General features: G+C 40.8%; 1 protein-coding gene across 1 annotated transcript; it reads left to right on the top strand.

Annotated features, from left to right (window-relative positions):
- Positions 1-727: 727 nt before the first annotated feature.
- Positions 728-9,623, top strand: LOC105530751 (glycine N-acyltransferase-like protein 1). Its single transcript, XM_011968422.1, has 5 exons — positions 728-805; positions 1,215-1,322; positions 7,987-8,113; positions 8,395-8,572; positions 8,830-9,623. Exons 1-5 carry the CDS (start codon positions 728-730, stop codon positions 9,245-9,247), a joined length of 909 nt encoding a protein of 302 aa, XP_011823812.1. The 3' UTR covers positions 9,248-9,623.
- The last annotated feature ends 11,434 nt before the right edge of the window (positions 9,624-21,057 follow it).

Genomic DNA, 21,057 nt, shown 5'->3' with positions numbered 1-21,057 from the left:
ACACGAAAGGTACCGGCATGATCCACTGTGTCCATTGATCTCTCAGAGTGGCTGAGGATCATAAGTAAGCTCCCTCTCGCATTTTGGAGCTTCACACATTTGTGTTTTGAGCGCTCTGTGTTGCTTTGAGCAAATTTCTGATCCAAACTGGGTTTGGAGTCACAACAGAAAATGGACTGGGTCTAGGAATGGATGTGGTCTTGGAATTAACTGGCTTGGATCCAGTTAAAGGCCTCTTACATCTCACTGGGTCAGAAAGAACTGGTAGTAAGCAGTAACATTGTAGGAGTTATAAAATTTGGCGTTTGAAAATTCACAGGGATGTTTGTGTTCTACCCCCTTTGTTTCATTTTTCTTGTGCACCTAGGTGGGAAAAAATCATTGGCTAAGTTAATCAAGAGAAGCTGAGAGTAAACCCAATATTTTAGGTAAAAATGGGATTCTTCATTCCAGCAGGGAGGAAGGGCATGGGTTTTGGAGTCATTCATATATGGTTTCAAAATCTGACTCTGGCATTTATCTCTGTAAGAATTTGAGAAATTTACTTAGTCTGTCTGAGCTTTGGTGTATTCCAAATGAAGACGACACTAACAGTATCTGCATCATGAGTGCTACTTCAACGGAAATGTATAAAGTACATTTTACACATTTGGTCTCTTACCATTTTCCCTTCACTTCTTTTCAGAGTTTCTTCTTGAAGGGCTCAAGGTCTGAAGCATCCCACAATATGATCCTACTGAATAACTCCCAGAAGCTGCTGGCCCTATACAAATCCTTGGCCGGGAGCATCCCTGAGTCCCTGAAGGTGAGGGAACAATGGGAGTGTCGGATTGCTTTGTGCATGTTTCTTTACCTTTCTGTGCCTTTACCTTTGGTCTTTTCATCAATAAAATTGGAAAAATATTAGCACCTACCTCTTAAAGTTGTTGTGGACACTAAATAAATTCATACATTATAAGTGCTAAGAGCATTGCCAAGTGCCCAGCTAGTGCACAGTAGCTCTTTGGCATCACAAGGACACCTACCTGTGAGTTCTGCCTGCTTGCTGGTGACTTCACATCCATCAACATGGTCCTGGAGATGCTGCTCATGTCACCTTCACTGTCTTGGTCCCAGTACTGTCTCTTGACCTCCATTTTTCTCTTCCTCTTCACATCCAGATCCCCATCTCTGGGAATCTCAACCTCTCTTATTCCCTTTCATCCCTCTGTCAGGTGTACGGCTCTGTGTATCACATCAATCACGGGAACCCCTTCAACATGGAGGTGTTGGTGGACTCCTGGCCCGACTATCAGATGGTTATTACCCGGCCTCAAAAACAGGTAGGCACACAGACAGGGACTGGTGGATCCAGGCAGGTCCAAAGGGCCTGAGGAACTGACCAGTTCAGACACCAGGGCTGCTTTTATAGGGTGAAAGGAAAAGTGAGTATTTTAAAACACTTCTTCAGTACTTGGCACCTTACATGAGTGCCACATATTCCTATTCTTCCTCTAAAGCATAAAACATTTGAGAAAGGGTTCGAGGGGGAAGGGGAGCAAAAGGACAAGGCTGACGCTCACAGATTAAGGGCCCTTTGAGGTGGCAGGGGTTACCTGCAGGGGCTGAATGGAGGCCACTTTACAGGGAAAGTTGGGTGTCTGAGATATCAGAACAGTGACTTAAAAACAAAAACCAGAGCAGAAGTCTACCGGTAAAATTACCTCTCAGGGCCAGGCATGGTGTCTTATACCTGTGATCCCAGCACTTTGGGAGGTCAAGGCAGAAGGATTGCTTGAGGCCAGGAGTTTGAGGCCAGCCTGTGCAACATAGTGAGACCTCATCTCTACAAAAAATAAACAAAATTAGCAGGGTGTAGTGGCGCATGCCTATACTCAGACACTCAGGAGACTGCGGTGGGAGGATGGCTTGAGCCCCAGAAGGTCGAGGCTGCAGTGAGCCAAGATCACACCACTGTACTCCAGCCTGGGCAACAGAGTGAGACCCTGTCTTAAAAAAAAAGTTACTTCTCAGGAACCAGGGAAGGGACACAAAATTACTGTGTGTCAACTATGTGGAAGCACTTCACTCATTAGTGACTGTCATCCTCAGAACAATTTTATGAAGTGAGCATTAATATCTTCAATTTAGAGATAAGGAAACCACACTGAGAAATATTGAGTCATGTAGCTGCTGGATACCAGATGTTAAAGCATTGCCCAATCTGAATTCAAGTTCAGTGGACTCTGCCACTTTTACTAGCTATATAACCATAGGCCCTTCTCTGAGTTTTATCATCTGTTAAAATGGGAAAAATAAGAGGACTTTCTTCAGAGGATTACTCAAGGTAGTCTCAGGATAAATGAGAACCCATATGTCAAACCCTTAGTACATAGCACATAATTCTAAATAGTATTTGCCATAATTAGCCATTATTGGCTGAGGACACACAAGGAATACACGATTAAGCTGAAATAGTAATACAAACCTAGGTCTATTTTTTTGCCCTAAAGACTTTCCCTTTTTGTGTCTGTTTCATGCACATCTGGTTAGTGAACTGAAGCCTCATGGCCAGCCCAGCTTCATGTGGTTATAGACGCTGAGCCCCCAAATAATAATAAGCTGAGCCTAACACCTTCCCCAGGGAGTTCTTTTGATCTCCTGGCTTCCTGACAATGTGGGATCGAAGATTAATGCTCAGTTTATTTAATCCATCGTCCAATTTCTTCAAAGCGTGATATGCTAAATAACTGTATGAAGTCAAATATCTTTACTTCAGTAACTTTGTAGTTGCTATGTGTATTGTAGCAACGTAACTGTACCATTAAACCGTAACTTCATATATGCATTGCTTTGAACAAGGCTAGTTTTTATAAAGTGATTCAATAGGCTGGGCGTGGTTGCTCATGCCTGTAATCCCAGCACTTTGGGAGGCCGAGGAGGGTGTATCACGAGGTCAGGAGATCGAGACCATCCTGGCTAACACAGTGAAACCCCGTCTCTACTAAAGAATACAAAAAATTAGCCGGGCATAGTGGCGAGCACCTATAGTCTCAGCTACTCGGGAGGCTGAGGCAGGAGAATGGCGTGAACCCAGGAGGCAGAGGTTGCAGTGAGCCGAGATTGTGCCACTGTACTCCAGCCTGGGTGACAGAGCAAGACTCCGTCTCAAAAAAAAAAAAAAAAAAAAGTGAGTCAATAAACAAAAATATTAAAATATAGAAGTTCCATGCCACACATATGTGACCAAAAAAATGGAAAGAATGAAGTATGCTGCAATTTACTTGGAAATACATTCATCTAGTCTGATTCCATATTATAACACGTTTCTTTCAGTATTGAAAGTCAATGCGATTTTGAGTAAGAACTTTTTAGGGTGAGATGCAGGAGAATTTTTGTAGAAAAAACTTAACTTTTTCTTTGTTGGGTTTTAATCACAAAGATAATATATGCTGATTATACAAGTGGAAAAATCCAGCATGATTTTAAGAATTTAATAACACCTCACCTCCTTTCCCCTCCTCTCCTCCATTTCTACCCCTTGGGGTAATCAGTGTCCTTGCCCATATTAACACACAAACGGATATTCACTTATGATCTCTTCTGTCATACTTTTTAATTTGCCCTTGACATATGGACATTGCTTTGAGTGAATCAATACAGCACTAATGTATTCGTTTTAATAACTGTGGCATTCCATAGAGTCTATGCAATGCTATTCAGTCATTCTCCTCCTGTTGGGTTCAAATTGTTCATACTTCTTTGCCACTACAAACAATGCTTCAATAAACATCCTGGTATACATGTCTTGACATCCTGGAAACTTTTCTCCGTACAATTGATTTCCAAAAGGGATACCTTCAAGTCAGAGCTTATCTTATCCTAAGTAGGCACTGCCAGATTACCTTCCCAAAGGATTCCACAGCTTTATTTCCATCAGCAATTTGTGGAAGAATTGTTTCCCACATTCTCACCAGCACTGAATGTTATCCATCTTTTAGTTTATGCCAAACTGGTGGGTGAAAAGTGGCATCTTATTGTAGATTTAATTTGCATTTCCCTGACTAGTGATATTCAACATATATTTTCATATGTTTGTCAGTCATTTGGGGTTTACTTCTAAATTGTTTATATTGTTTGATCATTTTTACGCAGGGGTTTATGTGTCATTCTTAAAATTCTCTATGTGTTTTGGATACTGGGGATACTAACACAAGGTGTATGCTACAAATTTGTTGCCCAATTTAGAATTAGTTTCTATTTTATTGATAGAGATTTCCACATGAAGAAATTTTTAATTTCATGTAATCAAATACATTATGTTTTTCACTATGATTTCTGAGGCTTTGTTTTTTTCTTTTTTTTTTCGTTAATAATTAGGAAGATTTTTCCTAATCCAAGATCATACAAGTTTTTTGTATTTTGTCTTACAGTGAATTAATTTTTACTTTTGACGTTTCAAACTTCATTCTATTTGGAATATATTTTTGAATAGCATGAATTAACATTCTTTTATATTTATCTCCCTTATGGCTGGCTAATTATGTCAGTACTACTTAGTAAATAAATCATTCCACTACTGAAACATAAATGTCTATTTTGTCATATAACACTTTTATATATTTTGTAGCTATTTTTGTATTTGTTTCTAGTCTTTTCTCATGCTATTTCTCTGTTTTGTGGCAAGTTTTAGTATCTAATAAAGCAAATCACACTTCACTAATCATTTTCTTACTTTCCTATTTCTTATAAACTTAAGAGCTATATGAACAAAAACTAAATTCTCAGTTCCCCAACTACCCCAACTAACTATTGCAATTGTGACTTGTATTGGAGGAGCTTTTTTAGACAATTGTGGAAGGATTAATATTTTTGTGATACTAAATATTTTTATCAATAAATATGGTCTTTCTCTCATGTTTTTCACTTTGTGTTCTATGCCATCTGGTGAAATATTAATGTTTTCCTGTGGTAAACTACGTGATTTCCCATTAAGTTTACCCTCATATTTTATAAATTTTTTTAAGATTCTTAAATTATTTTTCCTTTTCTATTTCTGAGGATTATTATTTTGTGATTTCTTTCTATTTATACTCTTGATTTCCAAATATGTCACACTATTCTTTAAAATCCTGTTTGTTTGTGTTATTTGTTTTTGTTTTTGTTGAAGTTTCTTGGATTTTCTAAATGTGTAATACTGTAATCTACAAACAAAGTAATTTGCTGCTTCTTTGTCAATATTTGTATGGGTTTTTAGTTTCTTGCCTTATTGAATAATGCACAACCTAAGAAACAATACCAACTAACCATAATAATAGTTCTATCCTTGTCTCATTCCTGATTTTAATGAAATAGCTATAACCACTTACATTTGGAATTGCATTTAATTCTGTCTTCACTAGAGCACTTTACTGTTGTTCCTACTTTCATAGAAATTATATTTAGAATGAAGGGCAAATTTTATGTTATTTCATTTTTGTCTTTTTGTGGCAATTTGTATACTCATGTAATTTTTTTCTCCTTTAATTTATTACACTAAGAGATCTTTTCTGATCAGAGTCATTCTGGCCTTTCTAAAACAAACTGTTCATGTTCACATTCTTTTCATATGCTACTGAATATTTTATTCAGAATTTTTGCATCTGTATTCAAAAGCCAATATGGTCAGTAACTCTCTTTTTGTTGTTTCTTTACCAGACTTGGAATTAGGATCTTTTCATCTGTTACCAACGTCTACTATTAAAATTATGTGTTTGGTTTTGGCTTATGTAGAATTTAAATGTAAAATAATCTGATTTTGGCTACTTTTTATTTTTTAATTTCAACTTTCCTTTTAGATAAAGTGGGTACATATGCAGATTTGTTACATGTGAATATTGCATGATGCTGAGTCTTGGAGTACAGACAAATCCCATCACCCTGGTGGTGAGCATAGTACCCAATAGGTAGTTTTCTAAGCCAGCCCCTTTCCCTCCACCCTGTAGAGTCCACAATGTCTATTGTTCCAACATTTGTGTCCATGTATGGTCAATGCTTAGCTCCCAGTTATGAGTGAGAACTTGTGATATTTGATTTTCCGTTACATCATTAATTTGCTTAGGATTATCACACTGTGGAAAGTAGTCTGGAAATGTCTTAGAGAACTTAAAACAGAGTTGCCATTCGACCCAGCAATGCCATTACTAGATAAATACCCAAAAGAAAATGAATCATTCTACCAAAATGACACACGCACTAGTATGTTCATTGCTGCACTGTTCACAATAGCAAAGACGTGGAATCAACCCAGGTGCCCATCAGAGGTAGACTGGATTAAAAAAAAAAAAAAAAACTTGGTATGTATATTCCTATGGAATATTACACAACAATAGAAAAGAATAAAATATTGTCCTTTGTAGCAACATGAATGGAGATAGAGGCCATCATTATTGTTCACTTTTCAAATGGTAGTTTAATTCAATTTCTGATATTTTCTATTAGTTTGTTGAAGTTTTCTATTTTGTGAAAGTCAATTTTGATAGTTTATTCTTGAGGGATAACATCCATTTCTTTATCAGTAAATATGTTGCCTTGGAGTAGTATATAATCTGCTATTATAAGTCTTCTTTTCTTTTCTATTTCCATTCTCAGAGCTCATACGCCATGCCTTTTTTTTTTTCTTTTTTCTCTTTCTCATGTATTTCCTTCAAAACCCTTACCAGAAGTTTATCTCTCTCTCTCCTCTTTCTATTTTTGCCAATTAAAAATGAAGTTTTGGCTTTATATATCCTTTGCACTCTGTCTTGTTCTACAATTCATTAATTATGGCTTTCATTTTTACAAATTGTTCCATTTGCTATTTTCTAGTTTGATATTCTTTTTATAATTTCTTGACTATCTACTTGGCTATTTTCAGTCATTCTTTTAAAATCGGGTCTTTTAAAACATCTGCTCTTTTAAAGTCACTGAGGTGTTGGTCTTGGGCATATTCAGGAACTTGCATTTATAAAAGCACCCTCAAATTCTTGAAGGTTTCTTTAAAATTACTTACACTATCCTCCATTTTACTCTTAACAATATAATTTTCAACATAATATTAATATATTCACTGCTAAAACTCTCACGCTTATTGTTTATATTTCCCCTGAGAAACAGATACTCATCGTCCCATGAAGTTTGTGGCTTGCCAGAATGGGATCATGAGTCTCTTTCTTTCAAACCCTTGAGTCTAACACCACATAAATTATGCAGAGTGCTACCAAAAATTCAGTTACTTCATTCTATTTTGTGGGCTTCTGGCTGTAAAGGCAATGTCACTCTTCGAATAGGTTGATATCCTGTAGCCTTGGGAAAAGGCAATGTCTCCTTAATGTTTATATTCACTAAAGTATCTTGCTCAAGCCCTGGACACTGTAGATTCTAGGACACTATAGGTTCTAGGTGTCTGGTAATACAGTAGGCCCTAAAACTTAGAGAATTCCCAGTTAAATTTATTCTGATTCAAGTTTAAGGACTTAATCCTAGCAACACAGACTGAGTTCAACCCAGAATATGTCCCACAGGAGGTTACATGGGGCACAGTATATATAGCAGGGGGGTACGCATGGCAAACGGGGTAAGTGAGGCAGGGAGAGAAGGAATTGTTGCATTCCTTTGATTCTGCTGGGTTCTCAGTGATGCTATATATAAAATAAGGTAACTGTGCAGTTGAGTGGGTAGGAAGAAAGGTGAGGTATCTTAAGGCCTGGTGGAGGGTGACTGCTTTCATCCTGTTTTTGTTATGCATCTGATAAGCAGGTTTATAACCAGTACCTGTCAGTGTTAAATATTTAACAAACTCCAGTTACACAGTTAAGAGGTCAGCAGTAGCTTATAGGCCTGGGTTTTATTGTCCGTGTGCCCAACTGCAGCCATCATGGGCCAGTGTTAAAAATTTCCTTTCAATTTTCATTTTTCTGATAATTACAATCAGCGAGAGGTGAAGAAAAAGTTCAAGGGAATGATCTGACCTCTCACCACCCTATACAGGAGATGACAGACGACATGGACTCATACACAAATGTATATCGTATATTCTCCAAAGACCCTCAAAAATCACAAGAAGTTTTGAAAAATTGTGAGATCATAAACTGGAAACAGAGACTCCAAATCCAAGGTAACAAGTCTGAAGAAATGGGCAACCAGCAGTGCCTCTCAAATTGTGTCTTCAATGAATAGCATTAGCATCACCTGAGAGCTCATTAGATGTGTAAACTCACAGAAACTGGGGGATAGGAGAGGTAGAGTAATCTGTGGTGTGACAAGGACTCCATCTGATTGTGGTGTAAACTCAAGTCTGAGAACTACTAAGCACTGAGGTATTAATCAGGTAGGTGGGAGCAGTGTAAGTAGAGAACTCCACGTCTGACAATATTGCTTTCTTGCCTTTCTTCCCAGGTCTTCAAGAAAGTTTGGGTGAGGAGATAAGAGCGGCTGCATTTTCAAATTCAGTGAAGGTAGAGCATTCAAGAGCAGGCCTCTTCATTACAGAAAATTTCCTGAAACTCCATGCCTCCAATAAAAGCAAGCTTGGAAGCTGGGCAGAGATAGGCCAACCAGATGATGAATTTGAGAGGTACAAAAATCATGTGCTGATCATTTATAATTGCCATTCCTTGTACATTTTTGTAACTCACATAAATCAGTTTTGGAGTGAAGAGAGTATGAATGCATTGCTTGGGATGAATAAAGGTTACCAATGGTCAAAATATGCAACTTTGCACTGGTGGGTCTTTAAACAAGAAGACGGCCTGGGATCTCTAGAATGGAATGATACCCAGAAATTACAAGAGTGGGGATGAAAGTTGTTGTCTTTCTTTACGTTTTCTACAGGAAAACTCCCAACTTTAATTATGCCCAGCTGGATAGCTCTTATTCCGGGCTGGTAAATGACAATTGGAAGCGAGGGAAGAATGAGAGGAGCCTGCGTTACATCAAGCGCTGCATAGAAGTCCTGCCAGCAGCCTGTGTGCTCGGCCCAGAGGGGACCCCAATCTCATGGATAACCATGGACCCTTCTTGTGAAGTAGTAATGAGCTACTGCATGAAAAAATACCGAAAGAAAGGCAACATGGCACAGCTGCTGGTGCGACACCAGAAGTATCTGTGTCAGAAGAATATACCATTTTACGTCTCTGTACTGGAAGACAATAAAGACTCCCGCAGATCAGTGGGGTTGGCGGGTTTCTTTGAGGCCTCCTGTGAGTGGCACCAATGGACCTGCTACCCACAGAATCTAGTTCCATTTTAGACAATGAAGCTGCTTAGCAATCTTGGGCAAGCCATCTCTTAATATTAAAGCAGACACCACAGAATAGCTTTCTTCACTTACAAATGTCGATTGGGCATTTGTGATACGGCAGGAACTCTTTCGCACATGGAGACTTGATGTTAAAAGACGCAGCCATGCTCTTGAGGAGCTCACAATCCAGGCTGGAGGCAGGGGAGGGTATAGTCTTTAAATATGCTTAAGCGTTGTAGGGAAGGACGGGGTTACCAGTAAACATGTCACCAGAAAGCCAGGCTCAGTTCTTACCTCTGGGAATCAGAACTCTTTATGTAACTTGGTTGATAGAATCTACTATCTGGAAGATAAATGAAGAACTTTAATAAAATTGTCAATAGAATATACCTAATCTATATGGATACTTTATTGGAAATGAATAGCCCTGCTATGTATGGATTTATGAGGCAATGGCCACACTAAAGAATGGAATCTGTGTCTTAGTTTAGTAACTAGTAATGTATCAAAGGTGAAGCCTCAGACAAATGGCTTTCCCAGGCTACCTTTCATCATTGTTATGCAGAATAGGATCTCCAGAGAATCAAGTGGGCTGGCCTTGAGGCCTCTGCGATGGAAATGACATTTGTTTTGCCTCCTTTCTCCTACCCTTTCTCATTTCCTCATCATTAGTGAAGCATGGCACAGGACAAGGTGTTGCCTGTGAGTCTGGTTATAAGTTCAGCTTTTGGTATTTGCAGCACTGCTATCTTAAGGGGTCACGGGCATTCTGGAGAGAAGTGACCACTAAGATGAAGACTGGAGAGTGAGTAAGAGTGAGCCAGACAAAAAAAGCGGAAGAATCCAGATGATGGAAAGGACACGTGCCATGCACTATCATAATAACTTTCTAATTGAACACTTATATTAAAATTTCTGAATCCCTGATCTAAAAAAAAAAAAGAAATACACTTCACAAAAAAGCCATGGCCTCATTTGGCTTTGCTCTCCCACCCTATTATGGGAACTTGGATTGCTGTGAACACTGCAGCTATAGGAAAAAGAAAAAAAAAATTGGCATTTTCACTCTTTCTGATTGTCTAGATTTAAAAAACAAAAGAAATCTTGACAGAATTGTCTTTTGTAATAAAGTCTAGCAGTATTAACCAACACCTATCCTCATCTCTCCTTAAAAAATAAACCTCCACACAATTGAATGTTTATACTTGATGCGATTTGAAAGTGTGCAATTCCAGCACCTAAAGAATTGTGTAGGTCATGGAGTTTTTTAAAAACTCCAATTCATCTTGGAAGGCTGTGGTAGATCTGTTACAGCTTAGTATGAATCAATCCAATCAGATTTCTAAACTCCTAAGACCTGGCTGAAATGTTACATTGACTGAAATGAAAGCATGGTCTGAGAAAGAGAGGAAACATGTCATTTGGGATTTCAAAGGGTGGAAAATTCTCACACAAAAAATAAACTCAAGAACTTGGGGAAATATATAAACAGCTATATTTTGGCACTTAAGAGGCAAAAGCTAATACAGATGACGAGAGACACAAAGGAAATAAAATTTGCCTATTTCAAAATATTGCCTCTGGCATGTCCTGTGTCCAGAAGAGGCTGTACATCCGGGGTCTGGGGCTCAGGTCATCTTAGCACAGCCCAGCTGGCAACTTCCCTCCTCTGCCTCTTCCCTGAATGCAAGCCAGCTTCCCTTATCTAGCCCTTCATGGTCCTGTTAAGATAGTGATTCCTAAACCTTATCATGCACTTGTATTAAAAAAACAAGTGTGGGAAAGAGGAAGAGGAGTTCTTAAATATGGCACAAATAAGTTCAAAAGTATTAATAAACACACTAAAAATGAATGGGGTAATTTTCTTATTAAAATATATGTTTTTCATACTGAGTTAAAAACAACGTCCAAGAACATGCATTAATCAGCTCTGGCTGTCATAACAAAATTTCATAGAGTGACTTATATAACAGAAATTGATTTCTCACTCTTCTGGAAACTGGGAAGCTATATGACAAGGCTCTAGTGAGGTTTTCTTCTCAGTCCACTTCTCTCAGGTTGTTGATGGCTGTTAGCTCTCTGTGCCCTCCCATAGTGGAGACAGAGGAGAACTCAGACTCTCTCCCTTTTCTTAGAAGGACTTAATTCCATCATGGGGGCTCCACCCTCATGACTTAATCTAAACCCAATTACTTCTCAAAGGCCCACCTCCAAGGGCATTGGGAGTTGGGTCTTCAACATATGAATTTGGGGGTCACTGTCAGTACATAAGTAAGCATATCTGAAATAACACACTAGGGTTCATGCAAAGGAAAAAGATACACTAAATAAATGTGAAATTGAAAAGCAAAGTAATACCATCAATACTAGGCAAAATAGAACGTAAGATGAACATCTGCTAAATACAGAATTCTCCCACAACATAGATCATGAATCTGCCTCACAACACAACGCAACTACAAAATATATATGGCAAAAGCTGACAGACATACAAAAAGAAAAATGCAAATCCACAGTCTTAGTGGGAGAACTCAAAAAACTTCCCTCAGAAAGCAACAAATGATGCAGACTAAATATAACGACAATTTGAAAAAATGCCATCCCAACTTGATATTTCTGGTGATATTGGGGCTGTTTATTGTGTATTTGAGAACTTCTGTTCATCTGTTTGTCAAATTGACCAGCAGGGGGTGCTGGGGAGGGAAACACTCCATCAGGAGAGCGCTGGCCCCTTGTCTCTAAGCCTAGAGGCTCCTGTTCCCCCTCATGATCATCACCTATCAGGAGCAAGCACTGCTGATACAGGAGTTAAAAGAAATTATTAAGCAGTTAGTGTAGGTAAGGGAGCCCTCGGTAAGGGTTTTCTTTTAATGAAAAAGCAGCCCCCATATACTTTCTTTTCTAACAAAAATGAGCCTGAAAAATCAAGCCACAAGCACAGATAAGCAAGCTAAAAGCTTGCATAGTTAAATGCCGGCACCTATAAATAGAAAAGGGGTACCTGGAAGCCAGGCATACTCAACATGGAGGCTTCCTCTTCCATTTTTGTTGTTGTTGTTGTTTTGTTTGTTTTGTTTTGGTTTTGATTTTTTGGGTTTTTTTTTTCAGACGGAATCTCGCTCTGTCGCCCAGGCTGGAGTGCCGTGGCGCGTTCTCAGCTCACTGCCACCTCCGCCTCCCGGGTTCAAGCAATTCTCTGCCTCAGCCTCCTGAGTAGCTGAGATTACAGGTGCCCACCACCACGCACGGCTAATTTTGTTGTTTGTTTGTTTGTTTTGTTTTTTTAGTAGAGGCAGGGTTTCACCATGTTGGTCAGGCTGGTCTTGAACTCCTGACCTCTCATGATTCACCGTCCTTGACCTCTGAAAGTGCTAGGATTACAGGCATGAGCTATGGCACCTGGCCTCCTATTCCCTTTTCTTTGTCTTCACGTGTGCAGGCGACATGGCACAGGCCAGGTAGAGGCCCCATCTGCATACTAAAGATTAGTGTGGGATGGCCAGCCTCTTCATGTATCGCATCAACGGCACACCTGCTCCAACCAATCCTCTCAGCCCTATGTAAATCAGACACTGCCTCCTCAAGCTGATCTATAAAACCAACCACAACTCGCCCCATACCCGGAAACCTGCTCAGACACCCTTCCAATGCACAAGGAAACTCTCTCTTCTTTCTTTTGCCTATTAAACTTTCGCTCTTAAACCCACTCCTTTTGTGTCCACATCTTCAATTTCCATAGTGTGAGATAACAAACCTCTGGCATTTCCCCAGACAAGCGATGCCACTTCACTGCCATCTCAAGCCCAAGTGCCAAAAACGACCACTTTAGCTTGATGAATGCCACGGCTGCCACCATGCTGCTTAGGATAAGCAAGGACACGAAGATAGAGTGGGGACGGGTTTATTAGAGAGGCTGCAATAAAAGCACATTCCAGGCAACTTTCCACTTTTTAACTTCTGTCGCTTTCAAACTTAAAGGTGTTTTTTATTTCTGTTGTTTTGTTTTTCTTTTTAACAGTTTCTATTTCCGGCCAAAAGACTGCTCTTTGTTTTCCTGCTATAACTTATTTATTGTTTGTTCTAAAGTCTTTTCCATGATTTCATATAGGAAATAAGAAGGCAGCCATGTGTTTGCTCAACACATTGATCCTCTCTCCACCTAGAATTCAAGATTCCACCCCTCCTGATCTGCCAGTTTCCTCATATTTGCCTCATACCATTGACCTTGTTGGCAGATGAACCTGGCCAGTTCTACTTTACTAGGGACACCAACTCCTCTGAAATAACATCTGAGTCTTGGAATTTGCATATAAATCTTCCCTTGACACAGAAAACAGTATTTCCTTTTACCTTTACTAGAGGCATCCACTTGGGAGAATGGACAGCACTAAAATTACCCAGATTTCAAAACCAACCTGCTGTGCCTTTCTAGAGTCCTTGGAATGAAGACAAGAAAATAGGTTACAAGGGGATATTTTATTCTTCATTCCTCACCCTGAAGGAGCTCCTATTTTTAAAGGGATACACTGGGGACAGTCCAAAAGAAACTCTTGCAAATCGAGCTTTGCCATGCCACCACAAGAAGGGTAACCTGTGTGCCCAGGGGTGAAATTTTTAAGTTTTAGTAATGATGTCCAGGGTCACTCCTGTGGATATCAAAAACATTAAAAACCCTATAAGGGTGCCAAACTTTCAGAACCGTGTCTCTTCACAAGGACCTACCAAGGCCTAGAGATCATAGCACCTCACTAGCAGCCTACAGCCATTCTCCAAAGGTTCCCATCTGCCCCACCCAACACACACACACACACACACACACACACACACCCTTCTGCTATCCTTTGGCCCTAGATTTCACCTAACTTTGTTCTAAATCTTGATCTCCCTGTGCCCCCAAACTCATGTTGTATAGGGCCTTGGTAATCCCCTTGTAAGCATATTACCTGACTTCTTAAAAACTATTTATGAGACAAATATCTAAGGTAAAACTTTATATTTCAGGCCAGATGAGCACTCTTCTTATTATTATTACAAACACTGAACTTCTTAGTTGCTGAGAAAATATATTGAAAAAGAATTATTATGCTTGTATAGCCATAGATTATCTATGGAAAAGGACTGAGTGTCTCGAGAATGAGTGAAAATTGTTTCCCCTATATACACTTTGTTTCTTTTGAAAATTATATCCTGTGTATATTCCAAAGATAATGTTTTTCAAAAAGGGAAATTGCCTCCACTGTGGACCCTTATTACTTTGCTTATCCATCAAGTTCTCTTATTAACTGACTTATCCATCATAATCCCTTACTATCTTTTTATTCACTCACTAGTGTTTGTTTCTAGTGCTCATAATTGAACACAAATTTCTTTACTATTATATAAAATAAAGTAACAGTTATTAGCCGTTTCCTCCTTCACCTCAATAAGTTGACATCTTCCGTAGAATCATTTCCCTGTTTTGCTCCCTCCTCCCATTAAGATGAGTGTGTTAAGTGATACAAAATGCTTTTATTCCTCTACCCCTCATCCCCCTGAACCCAATCCCTGGGTGTTTTAGTTCCAGGTGTCATAGAATTTCCCTTACAGTGTGTCACAACTATTTAAAGAATCCTTCTTTAAAACTTTTATTACACATTCCCAGAGAGCCTATCATTGTCCATTTAGAGTTAACCCTCTACATAAAATTCATCAGATTGTTTTTGCTCACCACTGTTTCCTCACCTTATTATCTGCTCCTATCTGAGATCTCTGTGCCTATTTGATTAGTTAAAATTGTTTATCCAGTATTTTCTGCATGTAAATATGCTACTGATATAATACCTGAAGACTCTCAAATCCACAAATATCTTTCTTTGACCCTCAGAAGAATATCATTTCTGCCGCCTTATAAATCCACAAATGTTTGTCTTTTACCCTCAAGGGACTGATTCCCTATGACCTCACATTTTAGGATGACCAAATTTCATTTTTTCTGCTTTATACATAAGGAAACTGAGGTGCAAAGGAACAAGGTAAACTTGAACCTTCACTCAAGGTCACAAAGCTAGTAAAAAGTGAATGACTAGTGATGAGGGTTTCAGGTTGAGATTAACAACCAACATCACAGTATATAATAGGACTTAACCCAACCTCAGCTTCATAAAATGAATGGACATTCCCTGATCTTCCCTCCACTCCCACCCCCACCTCAGGGGATTTCAGGATGTACCGGGCAAAGCTGTCTCGCTCCATCCTGGACCATTTCTCGGTCAGGGATGGGTGTTAAGAACTCCTCACTGCCCCTCTTGAAGCTTACATTCTGGAGCAGGGAGGCAGAAACTAAACCAAAAATTATTAAAAAGCAGTAAACATATTTCCTATAAACTCAGATGTGGTGTATGAAAAACAACACATAATATGACCACAGAGGATGATGGAAGGAGAAAGAACAACAAAGAAACAAGAAAAGAGGCCTCAGATAGGAGCAAGTAAAAAGGAGAGAAAACAGGAAGGGGTCAGGACCAGTCTCCCTAAAAGCCTGGCATTTGACAGAAAGCTACAGAAAGAAGGAATAGAGCCAAGCACATACCAAGGGGGTAGGGTTGCAGTCTGAGGAAGCAATCCACGAAGCTCCTACGATGGTCCACTAGGGTGAACAAAGGACATACTTGAAGCACCATTTAGATTAATCTTCAACTAAAAAATAAGAAATTGTGTGTAATATTTAATTACTTAATATATTAATTACAGTAGAATATACATAGTTGATGCTCAATTTGTTAAAAAGTAGGTATGTAAAATTAAACCTCAGAGATTACTCTTGCCTATGACAACGAGCTCCTGAAAGGCAAGGATAGATTTCACCCATCTCTGTATCTTCAGAATCCATCATATTATGTGGAACATAATAGGAATCAGTAGCATGTTGGGGGGAAAGCTCGAAACCATGCTGAGCACCTCAATTCTGTGTAAACCTTTTCAAAAAATCTCTTCTACTTGACATCAGCGTCCCTTTTCTTTTGTATTTTTAGTAGCAACTAGCCCCACGCCTTGCAGAGGAGCCCCTAAGAAATGAATGGTTGAATGAATGCATGGACAGCGGGATGGACCAGTGAGTGAGGAGCAGTGATTGGCAGGACCTGCGCGCATTGAAATCCTGCCAAAGCAGCCTCTGCAAAATAAAAGACCTTAGGCTTTGGCGTCTGACAGAAGCTAAAATTATCCAAGAACTGTCCTTGGGCCACTTAGTTGAGGTTTCCTAATCTGTGAACAGAAAATGAATTAAATAGAAAGATGATTGGGACAAACTAATGGAAGGTGCCAAAGCACGATGCCTGGCACTGACAGACGCTTCACACCTGTTATCTCTCACCCTATTCTCTCTTCACCCCGCTCCCGCCCTGCAGCTCCCCGCTGTCAGCGCCAGAAATTCTTACCTGCTGAGAAAAGGAAAAGCACAAAGCTGACTTTACCCTGTGACGCTTTTAAAAACTCCAAAACACCCAGCGCGATGGGGAGTAGGTTTGCCTAGAGACAGGTGAAGCAGCCCTAGTTAACTGAGAGGAAGGGGAATTAACAAAGATGGTTGAGCCACTACGAGCGGGAGTTACCTTGGACTAACAGGTGTATCTTCAGCGAGCACATGTCCCGGCATCTCCCACGCCCATCCCTTCTTTTAGCGCCACAAATGCAGCCTCCTAAGAGAATGGGAAGCTTGGGAGTCAGAGAACCAAAGATTGAACTTAAGGGATGTCAATCTTCACTCGTCGCTTTTTTTTCTTTCCCGCCTCCTTGCCCTGCCCTATCCCGGTAGGCGCGTTCTCTGGTGCCATCTTATGGCAGCATGCGTGACTACACCAAACGCGGAAAGGCGCCTTGCCCTGCCCTGAGTATCTGCAAATCCAGGGCTGGGCTGGGATTTTAAGGGCTAGGCTCACGTGCCCGTGGCAGTGCTTAAAAAGGGGCTGCCTGCGCAGATGTCATTCCCACAAGATGCAAGTAAAGAAGCACCGCGGACGATCGGGGACGGTCACAGAGCGACAGGCGGGGTGGTTGACCAGCTGACTGGCCTCACTTCTGAGAAATGCAAATTACCAAGACACAGTCCAACCAAGCATATCAAAACAGGATCTCTGCAGATGGAGCTCAGCGTTATGTGTTTTGGACAGCTCACAATAAGATTTTCACTCATCATAAACTTTGCCTGAGCTTCTCAGCCAGTTTTGTTGATGCCGGGGTTAGTTAAAAGCTGCAGATTCCTGGGCCTCACCCCAGACCTACTCTACTTAAACATATTGGGGTTCCCAGAATCCTTATTTTTAAAAACCTATCCAAGTGATACGTTTAAACGTTAAAGTGCAGAGAATCACAAACTGGAAGAACTCCTTAATTTACAAATAAGGAATGGAGACCCCCCCGCAAGACAGAAAGGAATTTCCCCAAGGTCTCCCTGAAAGATCCTAAGAAAACGTGAGGTTCTAAGGTTAAAATCCTACCTGACACCCTTTCCCTTCCCCAACTAGTCCTGTGACCTCTAGCAAACTATCCTGTCCTCATCTGTGAAATGGGAGCAACAGTCACACCTACCCCAACTGGTGACTGTGAATATCAAATTGGGCCAAAATGAGTCAACTACCAATCACCGCCCCACCGGAAGTTGATGTTGAACTAAATCTTGATCGCCCTACCCCATTCATCTCCCAGTACCATTGTGTGGCCATGGAGGTGAAACCATCCAGCCGCATGTTAGTCCCAAACCATGTTCACCTCCATCCGCAGCTCAGTGAATATTTCTTTTCTTGAAGATAGCGAGTCTCCTTGGAGCCTCTGGAGTCTGGAGGGGGAATGTTACCTTCCGCAAGCTTGTGTTGTCTTCCCAAGACAGAATGGACTATGGGGTCTCCATGGGAAGAGTTAGCTGCCAGGGCTTCAAGGCTGGCTCCCAAGTGGTTGCTGGAGGCTTAGAGACCCCACGCCAGCTCTCTCTCAAATGGGGGCAGCTTGTTTGCAACAGTGAGTGAGGTGAGCCCACTACGAAGTCACAGGACAGGAAAAGACCATCCCATCTAAGCTTTTACATACCCCATTGCAAGCTCCAGAATGTGGTGCCCAGGCCCATATCTCTAACCCACTCCCAGAGGACAATTCTCCTCAGCCTTTCCTGCCACTTCTGCCATTGTACATTCAGACAGTTCCCTGTTCTCTTCTATCAAACTCCTACTCAGCTCTCATCAATTTAGTCCAAATATAAATCTTTCTCTGTGATATGCTCTCAAGGTAGAGGCAGTGGGGCCTTCCTCTGTATTCCCAGAATGTTGTTAGGGTTCAATAGCATCTTTCAGGGGCTCATGAAGGAATCACTCTTCGTAAACACTGGCCTTATTCCCTAACTTCACCAGACCTAACCTTAGTGCTTGATCCATTCCCACCTCTCCCAACCACGTGAGAGGCCTTTTCCTCTTTATGGGTTTGCAAACCACAAAATGACCCAACCACCAGTTACTTGGCCAAAAGTATTCTTGTCATATTTATATTAAAATCCAGCCAACACGATGCTCTGTGCCAAGGGAATGTTCCTTTTCAGGGCAAACACTCTGTCCCCAGGGATGTTAGACAACTTCCATAGCCCCATATAAGCATTAGCCGAAAGTGAGTTTTCCTTGGTGGCCCAACAGAGCACAGCTGCAAAGTGAAAAGCAAAGCTAAAGCTCTACTCTGGACCTATTGCTCTAGACAGTTTCTCTGTGAGGGTCAGTTGTATACGTAAGGAAGAAATGAAAGATTGCTCCCCAAAATGGCATCAGGTTACTTATCCCAATTGCGTGGTTCAGTTGCTACTCCAGTGATAAGCAAATAAAGAGGAAGTAGAAGCATAACTTTTCCTAAACTCAAGAAGCAGGGAAGCTTCGGAATTGGTGTGCAGCGGTGCTGCTTGGAGCGCCATTATGAAGGGACAAGAGTGGTCCACTGGGAGGTAAAATTCAGGGCACCTAAGACACAGGGGCTCTAGGAAACAAGGCAGGCTTTTGTATTTATCGTTTGCTGTGATATCTGTGAACTTTCTTCTCCCTTTTAATTTTCCCTGTACTTTAATTATATTTCTCAGGCCAGGCGCGGTAGCTTACCTCTGTAATCCCAGTACTTTGGGAGGCTGAGGTAGGCAGAGCACCTGAGGTCAGGAGTTCGACCCCAGCCTGGCCAACATGGTGAAACCCCATCTCTACTAGAAAAACAAAACTTAGCTAGGCATGGTGGCAGGCATCTGTAATCCCAGCTGCTCAGAAGTCTGAGGTATGAGAATTGCTTGAATACAGGAGGTGGAGGTTGCAACATCATGTGTTGAATGTCCACTTCCCTCCTTATTTTTCAGTTGGAGTGGATTAGCATCTCCAATTCAACATGTCAAAAGAAGAATTACACACACACACACCCCATCCTGGCACACACAGCATCTCCTTCCTCAGACTTCCCCATATCAGTTAATGGAGACTTTGTACTTCTAGTTGCTCAAGTCAAAAGCCCAGGAATCATCACTGAGCCCTCTGTTTCTCTTATTTATGGAACATCCATAAGCAAATTCCATGGTCTGGCCCTTCAAAATAAATGTGGAATCCAGCCATTTCTAACACTTCCACCATTACCATCTGAGGCCGGCTCCAACATCTTTGCCATCCTGGGATAGACTCTTAGCTGCCTTCTCCCTTCCACATCTCTTCTTGTCCTCTCAGAGTTTGTACCCTGCACAGCTGCCTGGGTGATTTTTAAAAATATGTCAGGCTATATTACTCCTTTGCTTCAAATCCTCCATTTAAAATAAATTTCACATTTAGGACAAAATCCAGACTTCTTCATATGGCCGACCAGGTGCTTTACGCTAATGGAATGTGCAGATGCTCCTCCCTAAGGAGTGCCTTTTTCCAGGGTAAATTCTCTATCTCCAATGATGTCAGGCAATTTCGACAACATCATTCTCTACCACTTCTTGCTTTTCATAGATTTTTTTCCTCCGGATTCTACAAAAAAGAAGATCAATCCTTTTGCAACGATTTACTTGCTGATGTATGTTGGTGCCAGTCACGTGTACTGCTTTCAGATGATTCAGGAATAACAGCGATTTGAGAAAGCTGTCATTAAGTTTTCTCTTCTCTTTGTCTGTATGACATTATTTTTACAATTATACTTCTAAAGTTTGCTCTTTCTGAAAACCACAAGACCCGTGTAATTTAAGCAGTGATTTTAGAGGTCTCTGTATATTTTACATTAAGTTCAGAAACATGTTCATGATTATTCCACCAAAACTATCAACTTTTACATAAACATCTGTCCTTCTATGAATTACAAAATAATTGTCACCACTCCCACTTAATCAACCATCTTCTCCCCTTCTTTGACCAACTTCTCAAAAATAACACCCAATACTTAAAGGCATCTCTCTCTATTCAGGGTCTCAGACAGTAAGACGTTCTTTTCTTAAACAGTAACATGTTTTCTCAAGCCCCATGCAAAGCACTTCTTTGATATCAGTTTGGGGAGGCCGAACTCTGGAGTCTTCATTCGAAGGGTAAAGTACCTCACTCAGTAATGCGCGTCCTGAGAACCCGGCCTAAGCAGTGCTGGCCACTTCCTCGTCCAGGCTGGCACTGTCTGTGTTCGCCAGCCCCTCTGCGAAGTTAGTTCATTTGCAGAGCAGGCCAGGTATCTGTAGACTTCACGCAGACGCGGGTGCAGCCTGCTCTGAGACTGGGTCTCTGCATCATACAGGTGGAGCTCTCTCTGCTGCGGTCAGCGGATCCCGCCTGGATGCTCGTCCCGCCATCGTCGCCCACCTCGCAGCTGCAGAA

The sequence above is a fragment of the Mandrillus leucophaeus genome, unplaced genomic scaffold, assembly GCF_000951045.1.
Source record: "Mandrillus leucophaeus isolate KB7577 unplaced genomic scaffold, Mleu.le_1.0 Scaffold842, whole genome shotgun sequence".
NCBI classification, from domain to species: Eukaryota; Metazoa; Chordata; class Mammalia; order Primates; family Cercopithecidae; genus Mandrillus; species Mandrillus leucophaeus.
Note: the sequence above shows the minus strand (reverse complement) of the source record. Positions and strands in the feature narration are given on the sequence as shown.

Excerpts from the sequence above, each read along its gene's own strand:
- LOC105530751 (XM_011968422.1), top strand. The coding sequence starts at position 728 with ATGATCCTACTGAATAACTCCCAGAAGCTGCTGGCCCTATACAAATCC. Across the intron at positions 1,323-7,986 it reads TTACCCGGCCTCAAAAACAG|GAGATGACAGACGACATGGA; the intron begins GTAGGCACACAG and ends CACCCTATACAG. Across the intron at positions 8,114-8,394 it reads ACAGAGACTCCAAATCCAAG|GTCTTCAAGAAAGTTTGGGT; the intron begins GTAACAAGTCTG and ends CTTTCTTCCCAG.